General features: G+C 34.1%; 10 protein-coding genes across 10 annotated transcripts; 3 read left to right on the top strand and 7 right to left on the bottom strand.

Annotated features, from left to right (window-relative positions):
• Positions 1–1293: 1293 nt before the first annotated feature.
• RPL25 (60S ribosomal protein uL23) lies at positions 1294–1982 on the bottom strand (the record flags this gene model as incomplete). Its single annotated transcript, XM_020222756.1, has 2 exons — positions 1294–1709; positions 1970–1982. 2 exons carry the CDS (start codon positions 1980–1982, stop codon positions 1294–1296), a joined length of 429 nt encoding a protein of 142 aa, XP_020076273.1.
• Positions 1983–2290: 308 nt separating this feature from the next.
• On the bottom strand, positions 2291–2797 carry HYPBUDRAFT_92625 (mitochondrial 37S ribosomal protein YmS18; the record flags this gene model as incomplete). The annotated part of the gene is made up of 1 exon (XM_020223898.2): positions 2291–2797. A coding segment is annotated over one exon (507 nt), but the record flags the coding sequence as incomplete, so codon positions are not given.
• Positions 2798–3750: 953 nt separating this feature from the next.
• HYPBUDRAFT_109673 (serine/threonine/tyrosine protein kinase) lies at positions 3751–4866 on the top strand (the record flags this gene model as incomplete). Its single annotated transcript, XM_020218718.1, has 1 exon — positions 3751–4866. The coding sequence occupies one exon, from the start codon at positions 3751–3753 to the stop codon at positions 4864–4866; it is 1116 nt and encodes a 371-aa protein (XP_020076271.1).
• A 390-nt stretch (positions 4867–5256) lies between these two features.
• On the bottom strand, positions 5257–5790 carry HYPBUDRAFT_139834 (uncharacterized protein; the record flags this gene model as incomplete). Its single annotated transcript, XM_020219723.1, has 1 exon — positions 5257–5790. The coding sequence occupies one exon, from the start codon at positions 5788–5790 to the stop codon at positions 5257–5259; it is 534 nt and encodes a 177-aa protein (XP_020076270.1).
• Positions 5791–5948: 158 nt separating this feature from the next.
• SWD3 (Swd3p) lies at positions 5949–7073 on the bottom strand (the record flags this gene model as incomplete). The annotated part of the gene is made up of 1 exon (XM_020221364.1): positions 5949–7073. The coding sequence occupies one exon, from the start codon at positions 7071–7073 to the stop codon at positions 5949–5951; it is 1125 nt and encodes a 374-aa protein (XP_020076269.1).
• A 299-nt stretch (positions 7074–7372) lies between these two features.
• HYPBUDRAFT_153086 (uncharacterized protein) lies at positions 7373–9158 on the bottom strand. The gene has a single exon (XM_020221363.1). The coding sequence runs from the start codon at positions 9081–9083 to the stop codon at positions 7395–7397; it is 1689 nt and encodes a 562-aa protein (XP_020076268.1). The 5' UTR covers positions 9084–9158; the 3' UTR covers positions 7373–7394.
• A 138-nt stretch (positions 9159–9296) lies between these two features.
• HYPBUDRAFT_153085 (uncharacterized protein) lies at positions 9297–10621 on the top strand. The gene has a single exon (XM_020221362.1). The coding sequence runs from the start codon at positions 9313–9315 to the stop codon at positions 10591–10593; it is 1281 nt and encodes a 426-aa protein (XP_020076267.1). The 5' UTR covers positions 9297–9312; the 3' UTR covers positions 10594–10621.
• A 206-nt stretch (positions 10622–10827) lies between these two features.
• HYPBUDRAFT_89541 (uncharacterized protein) lies at positions 10828–13686 on the bottom strand (the record flags this gene model as incomplete). The annotated part of the gene is made up of 2 exons (XM_020223846.1): positions 10828–13247; positions 13464–13686. Coding segments are annotated over 2 exons (2643 nt in total), but the record flags the coding sequence as incomplete, so codon positions are not given.
• A 321-nt stretch (positions 13687–14007) lies between these two features.
• Positions 14008–15261, top strand: CTF5 (Ctf5p). Its single transcript, XM_020219188.1, has one exon. The coding sequence runs from the start codon at positions 14131–14133 to the stop codon at positions 15208–15210; it is 1080 nt and encodes a 359-aa protein (XP_020076265.1). The 5' UTR covers positions 14008–14130; the 3' UTR covers positions 15211–15261.
• Positions 15262–15345: 84 nt separating this feature from the next.
• CHC1 (clathrin heavy chain) lies at positions 15346–20818 on the bottom strand. Its single transcript, XM_020219324.1, has one exon. The coding sequence runs from the start codon at positions 20582–20584 to the stop codon at positions 15575–15577; it is 5010 nt and encodes a 1669-aa protein (XP_020076264.1). The 5' UTR covers positions 20585–20818; the 3' UTR covers positions 15346–15574.
• Positions 20819–20852: the final 34 nt, after the last annotated feature.

Below are 20852 nucleotides of genomic sequence, written 5' to 3'. Positions count from 1 at the left end.
TGTCTCGTATGAGCAGCCTGGTTTTCACCTGGTTTGAGCGGGAAAACAGCTGCACAGACCAAGTTCTGTCAATTCTGGGCCTGACTGTTCTGTACATGCTGGGTCTGACTTATTCCGGTGTCAATCTCTCTCAACTCCACACCCGAAGACAGGCAAGTTCTACCACCAACCGGTCTCTCGTCACATAGCAAATTCTGCTGTATTCGGGTTCAACTAAGAAGTTACTCTGGAATTCACTCCATCTCTCTGACTCAATATCAAATCAAGTAATAATACACGTACATAATGGAAATCTAAATACATTCGGTTGCATATTTCATATCTGACTTCGTTATATATTGATTGTATGAGTTACTTTAAGTTATGTGTTTGGCTAATATCTCATCTGCTTGTTATGGTTGTCTGTATTGGACGTTGTGCCCATTAATATACATATGTGATGGTATTTACTGGCACAACTCTATAGCCAGGCTTATATGGATTGTCCTGTTGCCCACAGAAATATATTCTGTTCAACGTTGGAAAAGACTGTCTAGATATCGATCGGCTGCAAATGTTCGCACCTTAAAACTTACACTTCACTTCAATTAACTATAGCTTTATTTGATTAACTTTCAGGAAACCTGTGCTCCACAACGCTTTCTGAACCAAGCTATAGGCTTTTTAATCGGTTGAGTTTTGTGTTTCTACTGGGCACTTTATATGCTTTTCTGTCTTCTCTTTATGATTTTGTAGGTTAGTGATCTACAACTTGTCCGTGAAAAACTGTTTTTGCCTTATACATTGATTCTATGAAAAAATTGGCATACTGGAGCTGAAGCTAATACACTTGTTTTTTATGTCTAATACGTTGACTGTTAATTTAAGGGACTTCATCAAATGTAGTCATTAGATGAAACGATAATTTTCACAAATAAGTATGCCAGTGCTTCAATCACACCCATCAATAGACAGACCTTTAAATCAGGCGTTCATTTTAACTACTACTGTTCGGGGGATTGAATCGTATAAGTTCAATTAAAAAAATGATTTTAGGTGAACATTATTCTGTGAATGACCGGTTTTCCCTTCTTATACATTTATTCAGAATATTTGCATAATTTTGCAAAAATCCATATAGTCTTGTTGACTAATCAAATGATAGAGTATTTCATAGTTTGTAACTTATACCGCAGCCACTACAACGTACGAATGTAATACACATGTTATTATTAATGATACAGAACCTAAATTATCATATAATTATTTTTTTTTATTAAAAGATGAAACATTATATACTCTTTATAAATACAATCAAATGTAACCAATTCTGTTGGCAACATCTAAAGCATCGTGGTCAGCGGTTAATCTGATGTAAGCTTTTTTGGTACCGTTTGGTCTGACTAAAGTATTAACGTATTCAACATCAACATCGTATAATTCTTTGACGGCAGATTTGATTTGATGTTTGTTAGCTTTTAAGTCAACTTGGAAAACTAAAATGTTACCATCTTCAACTTTTTTAATAGCAGTTTCAGTGGCGATTGGAGAAACAATAATTTTGTAAGCATCTAATCTAGTATAGTGAGGAACTGAAGTTCTAGCGTATTTTGGGGATCTAGCTAATTTTAAAGTTTTTGGTAAGTGGAAAGTAGTATCGGTTCTAACTTTTAAAGCCTTTTTGGCGTTAGTACCTTTGAGGACTGATTTTTTAGCATTAGTAGCTTTAGCTATAAAAATGTTAGTATATTGAAAATAACGATAAAAACAAATAAATGCGATCCCATCCAACTCATATCATTCATCAAACATCATCTTCTCATACTGGATGACTTTTAAATAGATAATTTGGGTACTTTCTTAACATTTCATAACTCATTCAATATCCCATTAAAGGGTCACTTCTGGCAGTTGGTTAAACGGAATATATCAAACTCTCTTCATATATCAAGGATTCACATTCATAAGGTATGGGTAATGCTCTACGTACAGTTTGGAGCCATCTTGTCTTTGGTTAATATTGATCCTAAGGGTAGAAATAGAAGATGAAAAATTTCCAATTTTTTTTTAACTAAAGTTTTTTTCTTAATTTTTTCCTGAGGGAGTGAGAAGTCTTCGCCATACAAAACAAAACAGCGAAGAGGAACTTTTTGTTGGTGCGGGAAGTATGGTACTGTATACTGCGCGCACGTGCGCCGAGTGCCCAGCGCGAGGGCTTGAGCCCTAATGAACCTTGACCTCCAACCAGATATACAGAGAAGAAGAATACACAACAGAAAGATAGAATAAACGATTTATTATATATACAAGATTATAAACGACGTTGAGATTTTGGACGATCCCCACCGAATTTCAAGGAAGTAGCATCAATTAATCTAACCACATGAGGTTGTATATTGGAACCTTCTTTACCAGTTAAAGCAGATAAAAAAATATCTCTACCTTGACCGAAATTTTTCAAAATGACTTCAATTTTATCATTATGATTTAAGAGATTACGATCTTCAATCATTTTGAAAAAACGATAACTTACTTGGTAAGCAGCTTCCAGTTCTGATCTTTGGGCTTTTCTAAAACCCAATTTCCCGGCACTCAAAGTAAATTCAGTATGATGAGGTAAGTTAAGATAGTATAAGACTTTTTCATTATAAGATAAATCGGTGTTCTTTTCCAAGAAGTTCAAATCTTCTTTCACCGAGACCAAAGTCAATAAAGTGTTGTGTTTGGTGAAAGTACCGTAAATCTTCCATAAAACAGTTTGTTCATTTTTTTGATTAATATTTGATGTTGTTTGACTTGGATCAATGATATTACGGAGCTCGGAAGTCTGGCTTCTTGCAATGGCCTGATTAACCGGACTGGAATGCAAATGGCGTCTGGGTATACTCAGTATCCCTCCGCACTGTATACGTGGTAATCCTAATCTAAACATGATGAGTTAATGGTTGATATCTGGCTATTTTCAAAAAAATATCATTTTTATTCCTCTTTCGCGTACACCAATACAGGGTGCCCTCTACTATACCCCTACATGTACCCGTATATATGTATATCCACCTCCACCTCCACCTTAATCTCCATTCTTCTACATGTATACATCCATTTACACATATATATACACATATATATACATATACACATATATATACATATACACATACAAATACATTGGTATCTGTATCTGTATCTGTATTTGGGTACGTATCCACCCGTGCACCAACACACCCAACCCTTGCGGACCAATTACTTAAACGAAGCTAAGCGACCCTCCCGTCACAGATACCCGGGTAATACTCGAGTCAAACCATAGCCGTAGACAAGCAAGCCATCATCACCCGAAGATGGCCTCTGGCCTGTAGACCGTGCTGATCAAATACCAGCCAAGTAGGAATGGTGGGTTCGGTTGATTAAATGAGTGTGAGTCTCTGAGTTTTTTTGCTCAAAAAAAATCGTGGAATTCCATTTTCTTACTACAAATCAAAAAAATCAAACCTTCTTGATACAGTGTTCACTAATTTGATTGATTCTACATTAGTTACACTAGGAATACACCAACCACTGAACCCATTGTCAATTCATCATCATTCATTTAGGTCTAATTCTTCCCTTTTCCTTGAGTTGTTTCTGTTGTTGTTGGTCTTTTTTTTTCTTTCTTATTGATTTGTTTTTTTTTAGTACGTTTTTCTTCCTTTTGGAGCCAGTGTTTTCCCAGATACTCAATTGATCAATTGACTTGATAATAATTGAAATTAGTAGTAAGAATAGTTAACAATGCCTCAAAATAATCATTCTGATGAATATACCTTGGATCAGGTGATAAATAACTTATCGGGGACATCCAATCGAATGACAGTTACCGAATACAATAAAATTGGTGAAGGAGCATTCGGTACAGTTGTGGAAGCGGTATTGAACTATACCGATCCACCAAATAACACTGAAGAAACCCATGGACCATTTGCCATTAAACGAGTACCTGCACAAACCGAATATAAATCAAGAGAATTAGAAATCTTGAGAGTAGTTAATCATCCAAATATTGTTAGTTTAAGATTTTTTTTCGATAAAAAATCATCAATTGATGGTAAAATTTATCAAAATTTAGTTATGGAATGTTTACCTTCAAATTTACAAAGTGAAATTAAATATTATAGACAACTGAAATATACTATACCTTATCCTCATATGAAGGCTTATACTTTCCAACTTACTAGAGCAATGTTATATCTACATGGTTTTGGTATATCTCATCGTGATATTAAGCCTTCAAATATCTTGGTTGATCCTTCTTCAGTTACTCTTAAAATATGTGATTTTGGTAGTGCCAAAAAATTAGAACCAAATCAATCAAGTGTTAGTTATATATGTTCTAGATATTATCGTGCTCCAGAATTGATTGTGGGATGTCCAATCTACACTACTAAAATCGATATTTGGGGTCTTGGTTGTGTAATTGCTGAAATGTTTTTAGGTAAACCTATTTTCCAAGGTCAATCTCCTGAATTACAATTGAAAGAGATTTCAAAATTATTGGGCCCTCCTCCCAAAACTTTTTATTTTAAATCAAATCCTCAATATCGTGGTAATATGTATCAAAATAAATTATTCAGTTGTTCTGTTGAAGATCGTTTTAAACAAATTTTTAGTAACTCTCCTCCCGATGCAATTGATTTATTATTGAAAATTTTGGTTTATGATCCTGATTTTAGAGCAAGTCCAAGATCGGTTTTGGTTCATCCTTTCTTTTATGAATTGAAGAAAGAAAACTTCAAAGTTTACCCAAGAGGTGCTTCTGAACCAATTAGCCTTAATTTATTCAACTTTAGTAAATACGAATTAGAATTACTAGGTCCTTTAAAAGATGAATTGTTAAAATCCTCAGAATAATCTTACTTGGTTCTTTCATTTCCTTCGTCACGATATCTTTTCACGTCATTATATTTATCATTTCATCTTATCACCTCTTCTTCCTCCTACGCCTTCCCCCCCTTTTTTTTGTTGTTGTTTGCTTCTTTTCTCTTTATTATATGACTATTGTGAATCTCAGCGTTTAATTGTCCTATAGAGTTATCTGCAAATTCCTAATATGAAAATTCAAATTAATTAGTATTACCTTTAGTTCACTTCTGGGAAGTAACCGCTGATTTTCATCTTCTTTTTCTAATTACCTTTCTTATTTGCGTCTACATTTTTGTATAGTTTTTAAACTTCTTAATAATGATAAAATTTAATTTTTTATATTCATGTATTCGTAGAAACTGTTTTTCCTGAAACAATTTATAAAGCTAAACTATAACTATATTCATCTTCAATGTTCTGTGATAACCATAATATAATACAACTCAACATAATACTACCATTACAAACAATATTTGAAACCCCCATTCCCAAAGTTGGAAATGAATAATGTTTCAATAAAAATTTTAATATAAAAACCATAAATGATCCTGCTAATCCTCCTGCTAATAATGCAAATCCAAAGAATAATATAACCCTGGCAGCCCATGCATTAGTATTACCACCATTACCTAAAAATGAATTATTATTTTCACTGAATAAATTGGATTTCTCAATCGAATTCACAATTAACATCCCCAAAGTTGAACAGATGAATGGTATCCAATCAACAAAAGTTACATGGACTATCGATGCATTAACCGTCTTGCTGTAAATGGCTGCATCAATCATTGACCAAAATCCAATAGCGTATAACCCTCCTGATAAATAAACCCCAAAAGATCTCAATTTTTGCGATTTTGGTAATTTGAAAAGTGATGCATTGAATCTGAATAAGTGATTAGGTTGATCCATCTTGTTTCCCAATGAATTGATCAAAGAATTGGTCTAAGGTCTAAGTTATATACTTCTAATAAAATGTATTGATAACTTTTCTCCTCCCTTTCGACTACTTTTTTTTTTAAAGCTGTTTTCTTTCTACAATAGGTGCACGGGTGCGACTTTATATATATTTATCGTGGGGAATCAGGTAGACTTTCAGATTCAGTGCTTTTAACGTATTTTGAATTGAGTTGGTAGACTTTCAACTCTCCAGAGAGATCACAGCTTATAAGGAGCTCCCCCTGGGCCCAGGTATCGAGATCGAGAATAGGGCAGTGGTTTTCAATTTGACAGACAATTTTTTTGGTCTGAACGTCCCAAAACAATAAGCCATTGGAGTCACTTCCAGAAACAATTAGAATAGGATTGATTTTAGTTAAGAATCGACTGCTGGATCCATATTTCTCACTAACTGAACTGACACCGTCAATCCCCGAGTAAGTCTTGATTACTTTATTGTCCATATAATCCCATAATCGTATTTTTCCATCTAGACTTGAACTTAATATATACTTACCATTAGGACTGATTTCAACATTTGATATAGGAAAATTGACAACATCGTTTGTAGAAGCAGTAGCTGTACCATGGCTTGCACTATTATATACTAATGTTTTGAGACACTGACCCAGTTCCAAATCAAATAGTCTCATTAACCCGTCGTACGATGCACTTATGATGATGGTATTATCAGGAGTTAGTCCTATTGAGCTGACTGGATCTGAATGTGCCGCTAATGTCTTAAGACTTCTTCCTGAACTCAAATCCCATATGGTGACTGTTTCATCTGCTGACCCACTAATTAAGATATTTCCTTTCAGGATAAACTTTATCGTGGTCACATGGTATGTATGTTTCTTAAGTATCTTTATACATTTCCCCTTATTGATAGACCAAAGTCGTATCGTCATATCATCTGAACACGATGCAATTATGTTGGGATTGATTGGTGAAAATGCTATATCTGATATACCTTTGGTATGCCCCCGTAACTCACTAACTTTCTCTCCAGTATCAGTCGAGTATATCTTAATTGTAGAATCCGATGAGCAAGTGGCAAACTTGGTTCCGTCCGGTGATATTTCAACGGCATTGAATGATTCTTTAGTATCATTCTTCACCGTGAACTTCAATGTATACAAGTCTGTAAATGCCCCGTCTATAGCCCCGTGGCCATTTCTTTGACTTTCTACCTCTCCGTTCAGACCACCTCCATTCTCTGCAAGCTTCGGTTTCTTAGCAGCTGGTTCTTCCATTTTATCAAGAGTCTAAAGTACTTTGAAGTCTTAAGATTTTCATTCAAATTTGTTTTTTTTTGTTTTTTTTTCAGCTTTGTTGAGTGCACACAAAATCTTGAAATACTGCAAAAAACATCGACATGTTATACTCTTAAGATAGTGATGCTGCAGAGGAAAGACTGATAATGATAAATAGGTGTTTTTCGGGTATTATGGGCACAGGAGGCAACTGATTGTCGAATAACTCCAGCTTTTCAATAAATATGTCATTTTGAACTACAAAATTCTGAAAAATTACATCAAGTTTGATTATATACTTGTATTAAACCAGAAAGTAATCTAAGAATTAACAGCCATTTTATCGATCCAAGAAGCAAACAAACTGTTTTCGACCTCATCAAATTGTGTGAATGACCGGGACAGTGCTGATCTTTGTCTATTTGCAGGTTGCACGTATAAACCTGAAGCGTTATCAGTAATGCTAAACGTGGAAGGTATAATCATTTTTTGTAATGAGGCCTTAACCTGTTCGGTATCATGGTGATTTTCAGTATTTTGAGGGGAATTGGATTTGGTCAATTCTTTCAAGAAATACTTGAAGTACTGGCAAATAAGTATTTTAGTATTATTATAATTGGCATCACTTGTTTGAACAAATGTAGCTAGGTTCAATATTCTATCGTTGAGAGAAACAAGAGAGTCATATTGTTCAGTAGAAAGACTGCTTTTCAATTCCAATCTATGAAATACTTTATTAAGAATTTTGTTGAGTTCCTGTCGAATATTTCTCTGAAATACGTCTTGTTTGATATTGGATTTATATCCCGGTAACCCATTGAAGTTACTAGGCTCATGAGGCTTATTGTTAGGGGATAGAGATGACTCTCTGGTTGACTTTGAGGTTGAAATTGGACTTGTAAACGCTTTTATTCCGGGATTTTCAGTTCCTCCACTGGCAGTACTTGCACTTGATCCCTCATTAGGACTCTGGATTGATTCGAGATTTATTGAGCTTATATCAAATTGAATTGTCTTATCACGGTCAGAGTTGCCATCATTTTTCCATTTCTTTTGATTAGCAATCATTTCAGTTGCCATATAGAACTTTTGGGTTTTCAATACATGATTTTCCTGATCCCATAACTGCTTTCTTGTTATCAACTGCTTCAAGGGCTTCCTAACGAGTGGGTCATTCGGCTTGGTATTATATTTAGTAATGAACTTATGCTTTAATAATTTTGTAGACGAATATCTTTCCTTTGGATCAACCAAAAAACACTTATGCAAAAAATCTTTGAACTCTTCCGATATGTCTAGTTCATCAAGTCCAATCAATGTGGTGAAATCATCGTCATGTAAGCATCGAGATATTTGTCTCAATGCTTTCATGGGTGCAAACTGATTTTGTAAAGGTGGTTTACCATTAAATAACTCATACGCACAACATCCCAACGACCAGATATCTGCTTTATAACTATGTCCTCCCTTATTATTCAAAATGACTTCAGGCGCCATCCAGTACGGCGTCCCCACCGTTGTATTTCTTCTAGAGAAATTTGATGATAATTGGGTGGATACCCCGAAATCAGTTAATTTTACTTCACCTCGGTTATTAAGTAAAATATTCTGAGATTTCAAATCTCGATGTATCTTCCCCTGATTATGCAAATACTCAAGAGCTATGAGAATCTCTTTCACTATCAACAGAATCACATTCTCGTCACTAATCGACCCGGGCTTTAATAACTCGAATAACGACCCCCCATTGACGTACTCCATAATAACCCATAACTTGAAATGCCTTACAAAACACCCCAAATACTTAGTTATTTGTGGTAATCGGCATTCGGATATTATCAGAATCTCTTTATTCACTTCAAACAAATCTGTTTGATCATTTTCTAAATCAATTTGTTTAATAGCTACTTCTTCATTATTGGCCTTAATCAATCCTCTATAAACAACCCCGAATCCTCCTCTGCCTACTTCTTCACACACTTCAAGCTCTTCTGCTGATTGGACCACCATGTTAGGCTCGTTCCTTATACTATTTCTTTTCCTCAAGTAACAAGGTTGTAGCTTCCTTTGGTTTTTCTATCAAAAATCCCAATACTGAATCATAATTAAATGTAAATAAAAACAAAACGCTTTTTTTTATTGTTTATTCCGCATTGTATGCTTCTACATAGAAAAAAAAAAAAAAAAAATAGAATCTGAAAGAATCAACTAGTTTACATCGTCATTTGATCCAAGATTGATGGTATATTCGAGTCGGTTATACTGCCAGATACCTCGTGCGGCCCGGGGGATTACCTTTTCTGCCCAAGCTTATCGTCCAAGCTGGTCTTGGTGCAGGTCAGGTGTAAGATCTTTGAGGACCAGTACAAAATTACAAGATGAAGGTGAATTATTCAAGGACGTACTACTTTCGAAAACACTAACGGCAAACAAGCTAATCCAGGATAATGAGTACATTCGATGTACCATATTTGATAAGAAGGGAGACATAACAATGCAAAATAAAGACTTGAAACGTCAGGAATTCATGAAAAAGTATGGTTTGGCAGCTCGAGATTTTCGTAAGATATCTCGTCATCACCATAATCTTAACTCAGGTCCAGCTAGTTCTAGCTCTACAATCAATGTGGACATTGTTCCTTCGATAGTGACTAGAAATGACTTGATTCTTTTGAATTTATTGAACATTCGTGCATTGATTAAGCATGATACTGTGGTAATCTTTGATACTTATTCGTCATCATCTGCATCTAGATTCAATGAATCTCATAGCCATGGAATTTTTCTAAAACAACTTCAACAACGATTGAGGTCGTCTTATGAGTCGTTGCCTTTCGAATTCAAAGTATTAGAGGCTATCTTAGTAAATGTAATTGGTAACTTGAATACCGAATTGAAGGTTCATAAAACAGTTCTTCATAATATCTTGGTTGGTTTGGAAAAATCAATCGAGAGAACTAAGCTTAGATACTTGCTTATTCAATCTAAGAAAGTTACTCAGTTTCATCAAAAGGCTTCTTTAATTAGAGATTTATTAGCTGATCTAATCGAACAAGATGATGAATTAAATGCATTATATTTGACAGACATCAATAACAATTTACCAAGATCTCTAACAAACCACGAGGAGGTCGAGCTATTGCTCGAATCGTATCTAAAAACTAGTGATGAAATCGTTCAAACTCTCGAAAGTTTGAAATCTCAAATTAAAACCAGTGAAGAAATTATCAATATTGTTTTAGATACAAATCGTAACGAACTCATGGTTCTTGGTTTAAAATTCTCAATCGGTTTATTATCGATGGGTATTACAATGTATATAGCTGCCTTATACGGTATGAACTTGGAAAATTTTATAGAAGAGTCTGACGGAGGCATGGAATTAGTGGTTGTTGTTGGGATGATTTCAATGGTTGTTTTATTTATATTCAGCTATAAACAATTGCAAAGATTACAGAAAATAACCATGTCGGGAGTTGGAAGAGAAGATCTTCGTAAACAAATAAGAATGAAACGGTAGAAGAACCTACATGCTGTTCAGTTTTTTTATACCCAATAATTTAATGATTGATGATTTATATAAAAATACAAATAAATATCTCTATTCTTCAAACTGAATATCGATATTTGGGGTTAAAAATGTAGATCCACTGCTTCTTTTACGATCATCCACAGGAGTGGATGAATCCCTAGATTTCTTCACCTTTATTTCACCCCCGTTGAATCCATTACCATGTTCTGAAGACGTATGCCTTGGTGAACTACATGGGGATGGCCTAGGGGTTGTACCCGTTCTAAAGGGACGCAATGAAAAATTCTCTCCGCTCACTGGTCGAGGACTTTTTGGAATTACTCCATTCACAAGAGGCCGGCCTGGTGTATTATCACTGCCATTTCTGCTCGGAGTCTGTGGGGCAGCTTGTTGGTTTTGGTTGCTTTGAGATGCTCCCGTTGCTGGTAGTTTCTTTTGTATACCTAAATTGTTTTTTTCATTTTGTTTCTTTGATAAATAGTTTTTTTCATTAGTAACCAAGTTTTCTAAAAGTTTAGCTCTAACTTTGATATCTAACAAATCAAATAATATATCGTTGTAGACAGATATGGGTGGTTTAAAACCGGACGAGTTTTTAACAGCCGAAGGTCTGAATATCAAATGAATAAATGGAACCGAACCTATTTGATCCATGGAGTTAAGTTGAGCCACTACATCCAGTAAAGTATCTGGATTCAGCTCAAGTTCTTGAGAAATCTCATCCGATTCACCGTAATTAGGAAGAACACCTAATCCAAAGACTTTACTTATGTGTTCAAGAATAAAAATAAGAGAGCTCAAATTACTTCTTGGAATTGAAGAAAGTAGCCTAATACCTTCTGTTCTTCTACTTTCCGTATTGGAAGACTTCCCATCAGACTCATTTCCATAATTACTCACCAACGAATCGTAGATCATACAAGGAAGGAGAGAATCACTTATTTCAAGTAACCAATTTTTGAAAAAATTGACGACATCAGAAACATGCTTGGATTTGAATAAAAGATTTACCTCACTTAAAATATCACGATGAAGCAAAATCTCTTTTGACACCTCTAGTGTTTCATCTTTAGGAATGAAGCTGTTGATAATCTCAATTAGCTCTTCTTTCAAAAGCCAATACGCTTGATGGTTTATAGGTCCCAACCAATGCACTGAAAGTTCTTTCATAGAAGCTTCACTTGCTTCAATCAAATTAAGTGATTGATATATTATTTGCGGTATTGATGAAATACTTAATATTTCTGACTTACCTTCGCCTTGACTTGGTTGAAGAGATATGTCTTTGTATAAGTTAAACTGGAACTTAATATTTTGAAAGTTATTATTCGATTGATTTGTACTATAATGTTTCTTGGTTAAAACGTCTGGTGCAACAATGGAGGGGAAATAAATACCAGTACTGAAATGATTCAATAAGTCATTAAAATCTTTTTCATAATGTTCGGGTTTATTAACATCTTTAATCAATTCGGTAGCCAATTTATGCATCCGGGATGTCGAACTTAAGGAAAAGCTATACATGATTTCCAGAAGTTTCGTTAAAGTTTGATAGACAACTTCGATTCTAGATTTTTCAAACCCTTCGATGATATGAGATTTAGAAAAAATGTCCAATTCAAGAAAATGTTTTATTTCTTGAAGCTCTAAATACATCAGGTTGTATTGATCTTCAAGATCGAGTAACTGAGAGCTGTAATCGTTTTTCATCAAAGAAGATTTAACGGATCTGAACATTCCATTGAATCTTTTACTTGTATCGTTAACGAATTTTGTTGCCTGTTCGTCCAAAACAATTTTCGATAATCTTTGAGAAGGCAGTTTAATTTGGGGAGTTGTTTGACTTCTTGCTGGCAGCTGAGGAGCTTGACCAGGATTACTAGATTTGTATTCAGCAACAAAATAGGCTAAATCAGACCATTCGAACCACATATTTTCACTGTTGAACTTTTTAGCGAAAAATCCTGTTCCAACTAAAAGCTTCAAATCGATTAAACCTTGACCGAATTTTTCCATATTTCTACGAGAAGGATCCATACCAAATGGTCTATATCTAATTAGCCATTCACATAATTGATTACTACTGAAAATTTGATTTTTATAACCTGGAATTGGTATTTTCCTTCTTATGGTAGAAATAGAGTCTATTAGTTTTTTCAAAAGTTTTGTAAAGTCTGCAGGGTCGTCAATTTCCACAGCACCGCCGATCAGTATAGGAAAATCGAACTCGGATTCTAGGGTGGATTCTGGAGATGGCGACGTTGACGATATAACAGTTTCACGTTCTTCCTCAGTTAAACTGTTATTAGATTCATCTTGGAATGAGTCATCAGCCTGAGTAATCTCAGTCTCTTCTATTTTGTTAGGATCACTTACGGAAATTTCGTTTAACCGGAGTGTTTCATCGTATTTCAATCTGAGATTTTCAACTACGTTATAAGTCTCTTCATAATCCTGAAATCTTTGACTGAGATCTCTCAAATGTTTCTTTATTTGGGGCTCATTTATCTTAAGGAATGCAGTGAGTGGCTCCAATATTTCTTTATCAAGAACTGATGCTAAGTTAATGGAAATTTGTGATTCCTGGGAAGCCCCTCTCACATGAAGTCCATAAGCATAATACATGTTAATATCTGGTTTTTCTGGTTCCGATATTTCAGTATCGTCATTTGAATTTCTATATTCATCAGAAGCTTTCGATCTTGGAGTACTGGGAGTGCTTGGAATCGATTGAATGTTCCTGTAATGTTGTTCAGCCAGCGAAATCGATCTAGTGGGTGTTATAGAGGCTCCATTCAACGATGCACTTATTCTCTTCAAAACAGCACTCTGTCTTTTCGGTGTTGACAACCCATCACCACCATTTTCATTTTCAACCGGGTCTCTAAACCCACTCTCTAGCGAATAGGCATCAATGGCAAGTTTCGTAAGATATTCACTATTCGAATGGTGATAGTTCATATAACTAAACACCAACTTGCGTACCTCATGAAGCTGCTTCAAAGACCTCAAACTCTGATCAGATAACTTTTCTATCCCCGACTTGTAGTCAGCAGACCAATAAACATTTGGGAACTGAGAGGTCATCGTTCTATTCGAAAACCAATCCGAATATGGGGTAATGCTCTTTATATTAGTTGAATCAAATCAATTCAAATCAATGGGGTTGACTTTAAAGAGCAAGTGTCACTTCAGACGATTTCTTATATCAAAATCTGTTGATGATTCAATCTGTCCTCTTCTTGTGCTCTGTTGTAGTTGTTGACTATTTTTAATTAGGAACGGTTTTTTTTTTTTTTTTTTGTTTCCTCTCAGTTTTTTTTTTTCGTTTTGTTAGTCTTTCATTTAAGCTCTAAACTTTGTTCATTCCTCAAAACGTAAACAAAACAACACGAAGCACGAAGCACTGCGAGTTACTGGAGCCTAGCAACACGAGAGAGGTGCTTGAGTGAATATTGAAGGTACGATTAAAGGTGTGTAACTGAAGCAGATTTTGAGATTTTTGTTTCCAGGAAGCCAGGTTCAATGGAGGTTGCAACATTGGAAGCAGAGATTGCTGAAGTTTTGAAGGATATCAAATCTCTTCAGCAGGAGATTGACCCGTTAAATGAGCAGTACGAGACGTTGTGTGAGGAATTGAAGGTTGTTGAGGAGAGTATTGGCAAATCAGAGGTGAATAAAGTGATTCAGACTGAACATGCCGGGTCCAAAGCACATAATTACGACGATACTATTCCTCCATTAGTTCAACATAATCATTTTGATGATTCCATAGCTAAATTTTTCACTGAATCATTTCAAAACAATCCCAAGGAGCTTACGACACACGAGCCAACGAAGAAGAAACAGAAACTAAGTGAGTTCTCCTACAATTTACTTGAAAAATCAACCGAAACTGCTGAAATCAAAGAAAATATCTTATATGAGAATATCTTTAGGTTTGGTGGTGTAACTGCATTTCCTATAAATAACACATTGTTTAAAGACGATGACGAGATCTTAGGTATACGATTTGACGTATTTTCCCATTTTACTAAAAAGTTTCTGGCCCCTCATTATATAATACTTAAAAAATTGGAGAGTAATACCAAATCTGCTACTTCTGTTAGTAAAAAATGGTTTGTATATCGACACACCATTCCTGTTTATATTTCTTTAAAAGAATATGATCATTTCTTAGTCAATGAAGAAGATATAGATTTGGGATTAAGAAAATTTGTCTATTCGTTGAGAGATCATTTGATTCAAATTCAATATAAACACGATCAATTTGATGCATTGTCTCAGTTATCAATGGGCTCCATCAAAAATAATGATACCCAGGATCCAGTGTTTGCCAAAATTGATAAAGATCTTGAATGCAATCGTGTCATATTACATATTACCGATGAGAATAACCCAAAGCAGTTAACCCACGAAATAGAGCTCATGTGCACTAATAATATATGTCAATCTGTTACCGTAAGATTGACAGGAAATAAAAGTGATCAATTTGAAAGACAAATTAATTTGATCGAGAGTATATTAACAGACATAGAACTTAAAACTATAAAGAACAAAATGATAAAAGCCTTGAGCGTGATGGTCGATGAACTCATGATATGACAGCCAAATCCTTGTATAATTAGTGTATCAATATATGTTAGCAATGTGCGTAAAATACAATTTCTAGAACGTATAAAAACAGTAAAACGTTAGATTAAAACACAAATAAACTAAAAACGAATAATATAGAGTATAACAGGAGTCAAGAAAAAGAAAGAAGGGGCATGATATAAATAAAACATAATTGAACTTTTATTCTAGAATAATAAAACAGGTTAATTTTTTATTTTTTATTTTTTTTTTTTTTAAAAAAAATTGAAACGTTGAAAATATGCCAAAACAAGGCCCTTTACCAATCAATCAATCAATCAGGGGGAAAGTAAATGAGTCCATGCTTGCAGCTTTTAAATTTGGTTCAATTTTCTTAAAATGCATTACCGAATCCAGCACCAGTTGGTTGATAGCCTAACCCAGTACCAACAGGAGCAATACCACCAACAGGTCCATTGGTAATCATTAATGGTTGATTAATTGGGGTATCTTCGTCTTTCTTTTCTGCTTCTCTTCTTTTGATTAAATCGTCATGAACTTCTTTTAATTTCTTATGGTTTTCGTAAGTAACAGAAATTTCGTAAGGCTTGACAAAGTTACCCAAATCATGCAACCATGCTAATTCAACAACATAATCATATTCAATGAATTCATAAGCAGAATATAAGAGAGCAACGAAACATTCATGGTTACCAGTCTCAACGAAATAGTCCAATAACTCATGGGCAATCTTGGTAGATTTAGAGATGGCAGCAGTCTTAATTAAATCAGCCCATAATTTATCATTCTTCAAGATAGAAATAGCTTTATTGTATTTTTTATTCTTGGAGTATAAAGTGGCAGAAATTTGTCTGAAGAAAATTAATTCATGATTTTCTAATCTTTCAGCTAAATCTAATGAGTTAAATCTATTATTTGATTCATTGTCAATACTTGATCTTAAAGATTTATAATCTTCTTCTTCAATTAAAAGATCGTGATAAGCTCCGTTAACAACAGAGTTATTCTTTTCTAATACAGATATCAAGAATGGTTTGACTAATGGTAAGTTATCGGATTTGACAAAGATTCTAACAACTCTAGGTAAATCTAATCTTGGAGCCAAAACTGATAATAAATCGGTCAACAACGATGGATTTTCTGTCAAGTAGAAATTAATAGCTTTATAGTAAATTTCTAAGTTTGGACACTTAACAATAATCTCTTTGAAAGAGGAATGATCAAAAGCAACTTCGGATTTATCGATCATGGTCAAAGCAGCATTATCCCATTCTTCGTAATGACAGTACAAGAAAATCAATTCTGGATATAAGTGAGCTTCTTCGCAGGCAGTCAAAACTTTTGGAATATTGATTCTTGACCAGAATAATTTCAAGTGTTCCATGACTTTCTCAGGAGAGAATTTACTGTACAAGATGGCTAATTCAGTGAACATACCCATGTGTGCTCTTTCTAAACCTAAACCGCTTTCAAAAAGAGCAATTAATTCGTTGAAGTAACCATTGTGTTCATAAGTCTTAACCAATTCTGGCAATTCTTCGGCATCAACAATTAAGTTCAAACCACAGATTTGCGCTAATCTGAATTCTTTGTTTTCAATACAAGCGCTGTTAACTTGTTTCCAAACTTGAGTATTCGATGCTTTTCTAGCACAATCAACGGCTCCTTGATAATCTTTCAAATAAACCAAAGTAGTAGCCAACTTAGAGTACTTAGAAACATTAGAATACAAGATTCTAGCGGCTTTGTAGTTCTTGGATTCGAATAATTTATCACCAATGGCTTCCAAGTCAGCAACATTAGAGCCACCAACGAATTTTTCAATGTCGGATAATTTATCTAAATGAGCGTAACAGTTAATAAGAGCCCCATCAATAGCAGGTTCTCTTAAACTTTCTCTGGCCATATCCAAGAAAGGAATCAATTCTTCTTCTTTACCACCGTGTTCAGCAATTTCAATAACTTGTTCGAAATTTTCTGGGTTTTTGGATTTAACATAAGAATCGATTGCTTCTGGAATACGTAAACCATTTAATTGGGCGGTACCCAATTGATACCATAATTCAGAAGTATCGTATTTTTCTGCATATTGTTCACCTCTATCTAAAGACATGATGTCTTCAACCAAAACCTTCATTGCCTCAGATCTTAATTCAAACTTATCATAAACTTCAAAAGCTTCTTCATATAATTGGTTATCGATACATAATGGAGCAATTTCATGAGGGTCAAATTTGTCCAACTTTTCAATGTAACCAGAGACACGAGATGCATCAGCTTTAATGGCAGTAAGAATCAATAAGCCTTGTAAAGAAGTGTTATCATTGAATGGTGATGGTTCTAAGATAATTTTTTCTAACAATTCAATTAATTCTTGAGGCAAATCATTTTCCATGAAAGCTTTAACAGTGATTGAGATAGGTTCAGGGTCACTCAATTCAGGAATACCAGTAGAGATCACTTGATCAACTAATTGTCTTCTGTGAATATTATCTTCGTTCAAAACTTTGCCCCATAATTCAAAATCGGACTTGGATAATAAATATCTAGCTTGGTATTTATACATTTTGTTTTCATTGGTAATATTGATTAATTCATCATTATTACCACCTTTAGAGTAAGCAATATAAGCCAAGTAAGGATCTCTCTTTTCACAGTATTTACCAACAGATAAAGTATCATAATTATTGTTTTCTTGCAAAAATTTTTCAGGGCTATTGTTAGAATCAATGTAAATCTTAGCTAAAGTATTGAAAACTTCTTGATCAGTTGAGCCACCTTCTAAAGTCTTTTCTAAAAATGGTAATAAAATCTTCAATCTATTTCTCTTTTCAACTTCAGATACCAATTCTTTTATTGGAACTCTACCCAAGACAGATAATAATAAGTTCTTGATAATACTCTCATCACAATCAACGTCAAGTAAACCAGCAACGACTTGAGGAGTATTAGCGGAGTTAACTTGTTGAACATAAACTTCGATAAACTTGAAGTATTGGTTTTTGTACAAGTATAAAATCAAGTCGTGAACAAAGTTAAATCTGTCACAGACGATAATCAATGGCAATTGGTCTTCAAGTTTGAATTCTTTTAAGAAGTTCTTAACTTTTTCCCCGTTATAAACATTGTTATCTCTAACGACACGTTCAATTTCTTTGGCTTGGTTCATTTTAGCAGCACATTGAATATATTTGAAAACAACATCTGGTTCTTGGGTTAAATTGACAATTGAAGATAAATAGTAGTATTCACCTTCAATACATTTATAATCTTCAAAGATTTTGATTAAGGTTAATGGACCGATCAAATCTGAGTATTTAGTGGCAACTTGAATGACAACTTGTAAGTTTTGTTGCATATTTGTGCTTAATAACTCTTTCAAACAAGCAACAGATTGTTGAACGTTTAATTGACCAAAATAGGCAACCAACCAATCATTTGGTAAAACATTGGTGTGAATAATGACTCTTTTAATATCTTTCAAGTCATCATAATGTTCCAATGCTCTTTGGAATAATCCAGATTTTTCACATAATTTACCAATAGTTGGTTTATCATAATGGCTAAACATGTTGTTACCTAAAATAGCATCAGCAACTTGGGGAGCATGCAACAAGTTGATTTCCAAAACTTTAGTTTGTAAATGGCCTTCAGCAGGAGAATCATTTTTCAAAGCATCTAATAAGAAAGCAGTACCTTGTTGAATATAATTTTGAGAAAAGAATAAATCAGCAATGTTTTCAGTTTTCAAATTAGCATCTGGACTAGCTAATAAAGAGGTGGCAAATTCACTAGCTTTATCTGGATTGACTCTAACCAAGTTTTGGATTAAGTTGGTGTAATCAGGTTGGTAACCAACTTTTTGACAATATGGTAAGATTTTGTCAAATTGACCCAATTCAGCAAGACAGGAAACAACTTTGATATTAACATTAGCATTAACATAAACTGCTAAAGCTAAAGCAGGATCATTATAAGATTTAACAATATCACCCAATTCTTCTGAAGAAGTCAATTTGTTTTCTTTCAACCATTTTTCGAATAAAGGTTTACGATCTTGTTGTAAGACTGGTTTTGCCAATTCAATAGATTCATATTTGTTCAAAGTACCTCTATCTAATAAAGTTGAGAAATATTGTAAGATTGGTGAAATTTGACCTGGTTGAGGGGTGATATGTTTTAATTTGTTGATTGTATCTTGAGTACGTAATTGTTCAGAAGAGGCAGCAACTTTAGCAGCATTAGTATAATCACCTTGATTCAAATAATTTTGGAATTGTTGATTAAATAAATTCTCAGCACCCGGGAACCCACCACGAGAAGAGAGAGAAAGAGCTAAAGGAACGTCAGCCAATTTTTCCAAAACATAAGGGATAATTTTATCTTGAGCAATTTCTACACTCAAGACTTGACCAGCTTTATTAATAGTGATAATACCGGTACCTTCATTATAAGCGGCCGCGGTGAAAACTGGATCGGCAGTGATTCTATTGACAAACAAATTAGAACCAGTTTCAATATCATATAAATGAATAAACCCATATTTAGTTAAGATATAGATGATACCATATTTATCTGAGGCTTGTAAACTTATTGGGAAATCATTAGCAGCATCAGGAGGGAAGAAAATATCAACTGATTTTTTAGGGAAAGGAGGATTACCATCAACATGATCAATTTCAATAATGTGTAAATTACCTTGACCTTGAGCATTTTTATTACCAACACAGAAAACTTTGGTTGGGTGTAAAGCACCATTTAATTTTATGGAAGCAAATTTAGAAACATGACCTTCAATAGCTTGAGAAACGTTACGACTTTTAGAATACAATTGAATATGACCAGCAATACGACCATCTTCTTGAGCAATACCAGTAACAGCAAACCAATTTAAATCAGGTTCAGCAACAAAATTTATAATTTGGGCATTATTTAAAGAAGCATGAGTATCAGTTAACTTAGAAGGACCTTGATTACTACCATCAAAGACCGACCAAGTATAAATAGCATTAGCGGTGATTAAACCCAAGACTTCTTCATTCAACCATTTCCAATAGACAACTGGTTGATCTAAAGTAAAAGACTTTAATCTTTGTTTGGTAGCCAAATTGAAAATTTGTAAAGTAGTACCATTAGCTCTCAAGGAAATTACAAATTGAGAAGGATGTAAAATGGCACTATCAGCACTCATATTCTTTCTGGTAACTTCGTTATTATTCTTTAAGTTGACAATGGCAACGGTATTACCGGAAGCTCCCAGTTCTCTAATACAAACATAATGATCTGATTCTAAAGTTGTTGATCTAAAATCCAAGGAATTGGGTTGAATGCCCAACTCGGTCAATTGGGCTAGTTGGGTGAAATTTATAGGAATATCACTCATATTTTTAAATTTTCTTCAATCGTAAAACTTTCTTCAAACTAATGTTAACCTATTCAAGGTAATGTAGTAGTAATTTTATTTTATTTTTCTTTTTTTCAACAGGAAAAATCAGGGGAAACAAAAGACAAAAACTACAAAACAAAAACAATTGGAAACTTAAAGAGTGCAGGATAGTGGAATAACGTTTATGGGGATGATTATTTAATGTCTAAGGAATTGATTGATTGATTGATTGAATGTGGATTTTTCAATTGTTGAAGAAAGAGGT

Source organism: Hyphopichia burtonii, assembly GCF_001661395.1.
Source record: "Hyphopichia burtonii NRRL Y-1933 unplaced genomic scaffold HYPBUscaffold_4, whole genome shotgun sequence".
Classification (NCBI taxonomy): Eukaryota; Fungi; Ascomycota; class Pichiomycetes; order Serinales; family Debaryomycetaceae; genus Hyphopichia; species Hyphopichia burtonii.
This window is presented reverse-complemented; position numbering and strand designations above follow the sequence as displayed.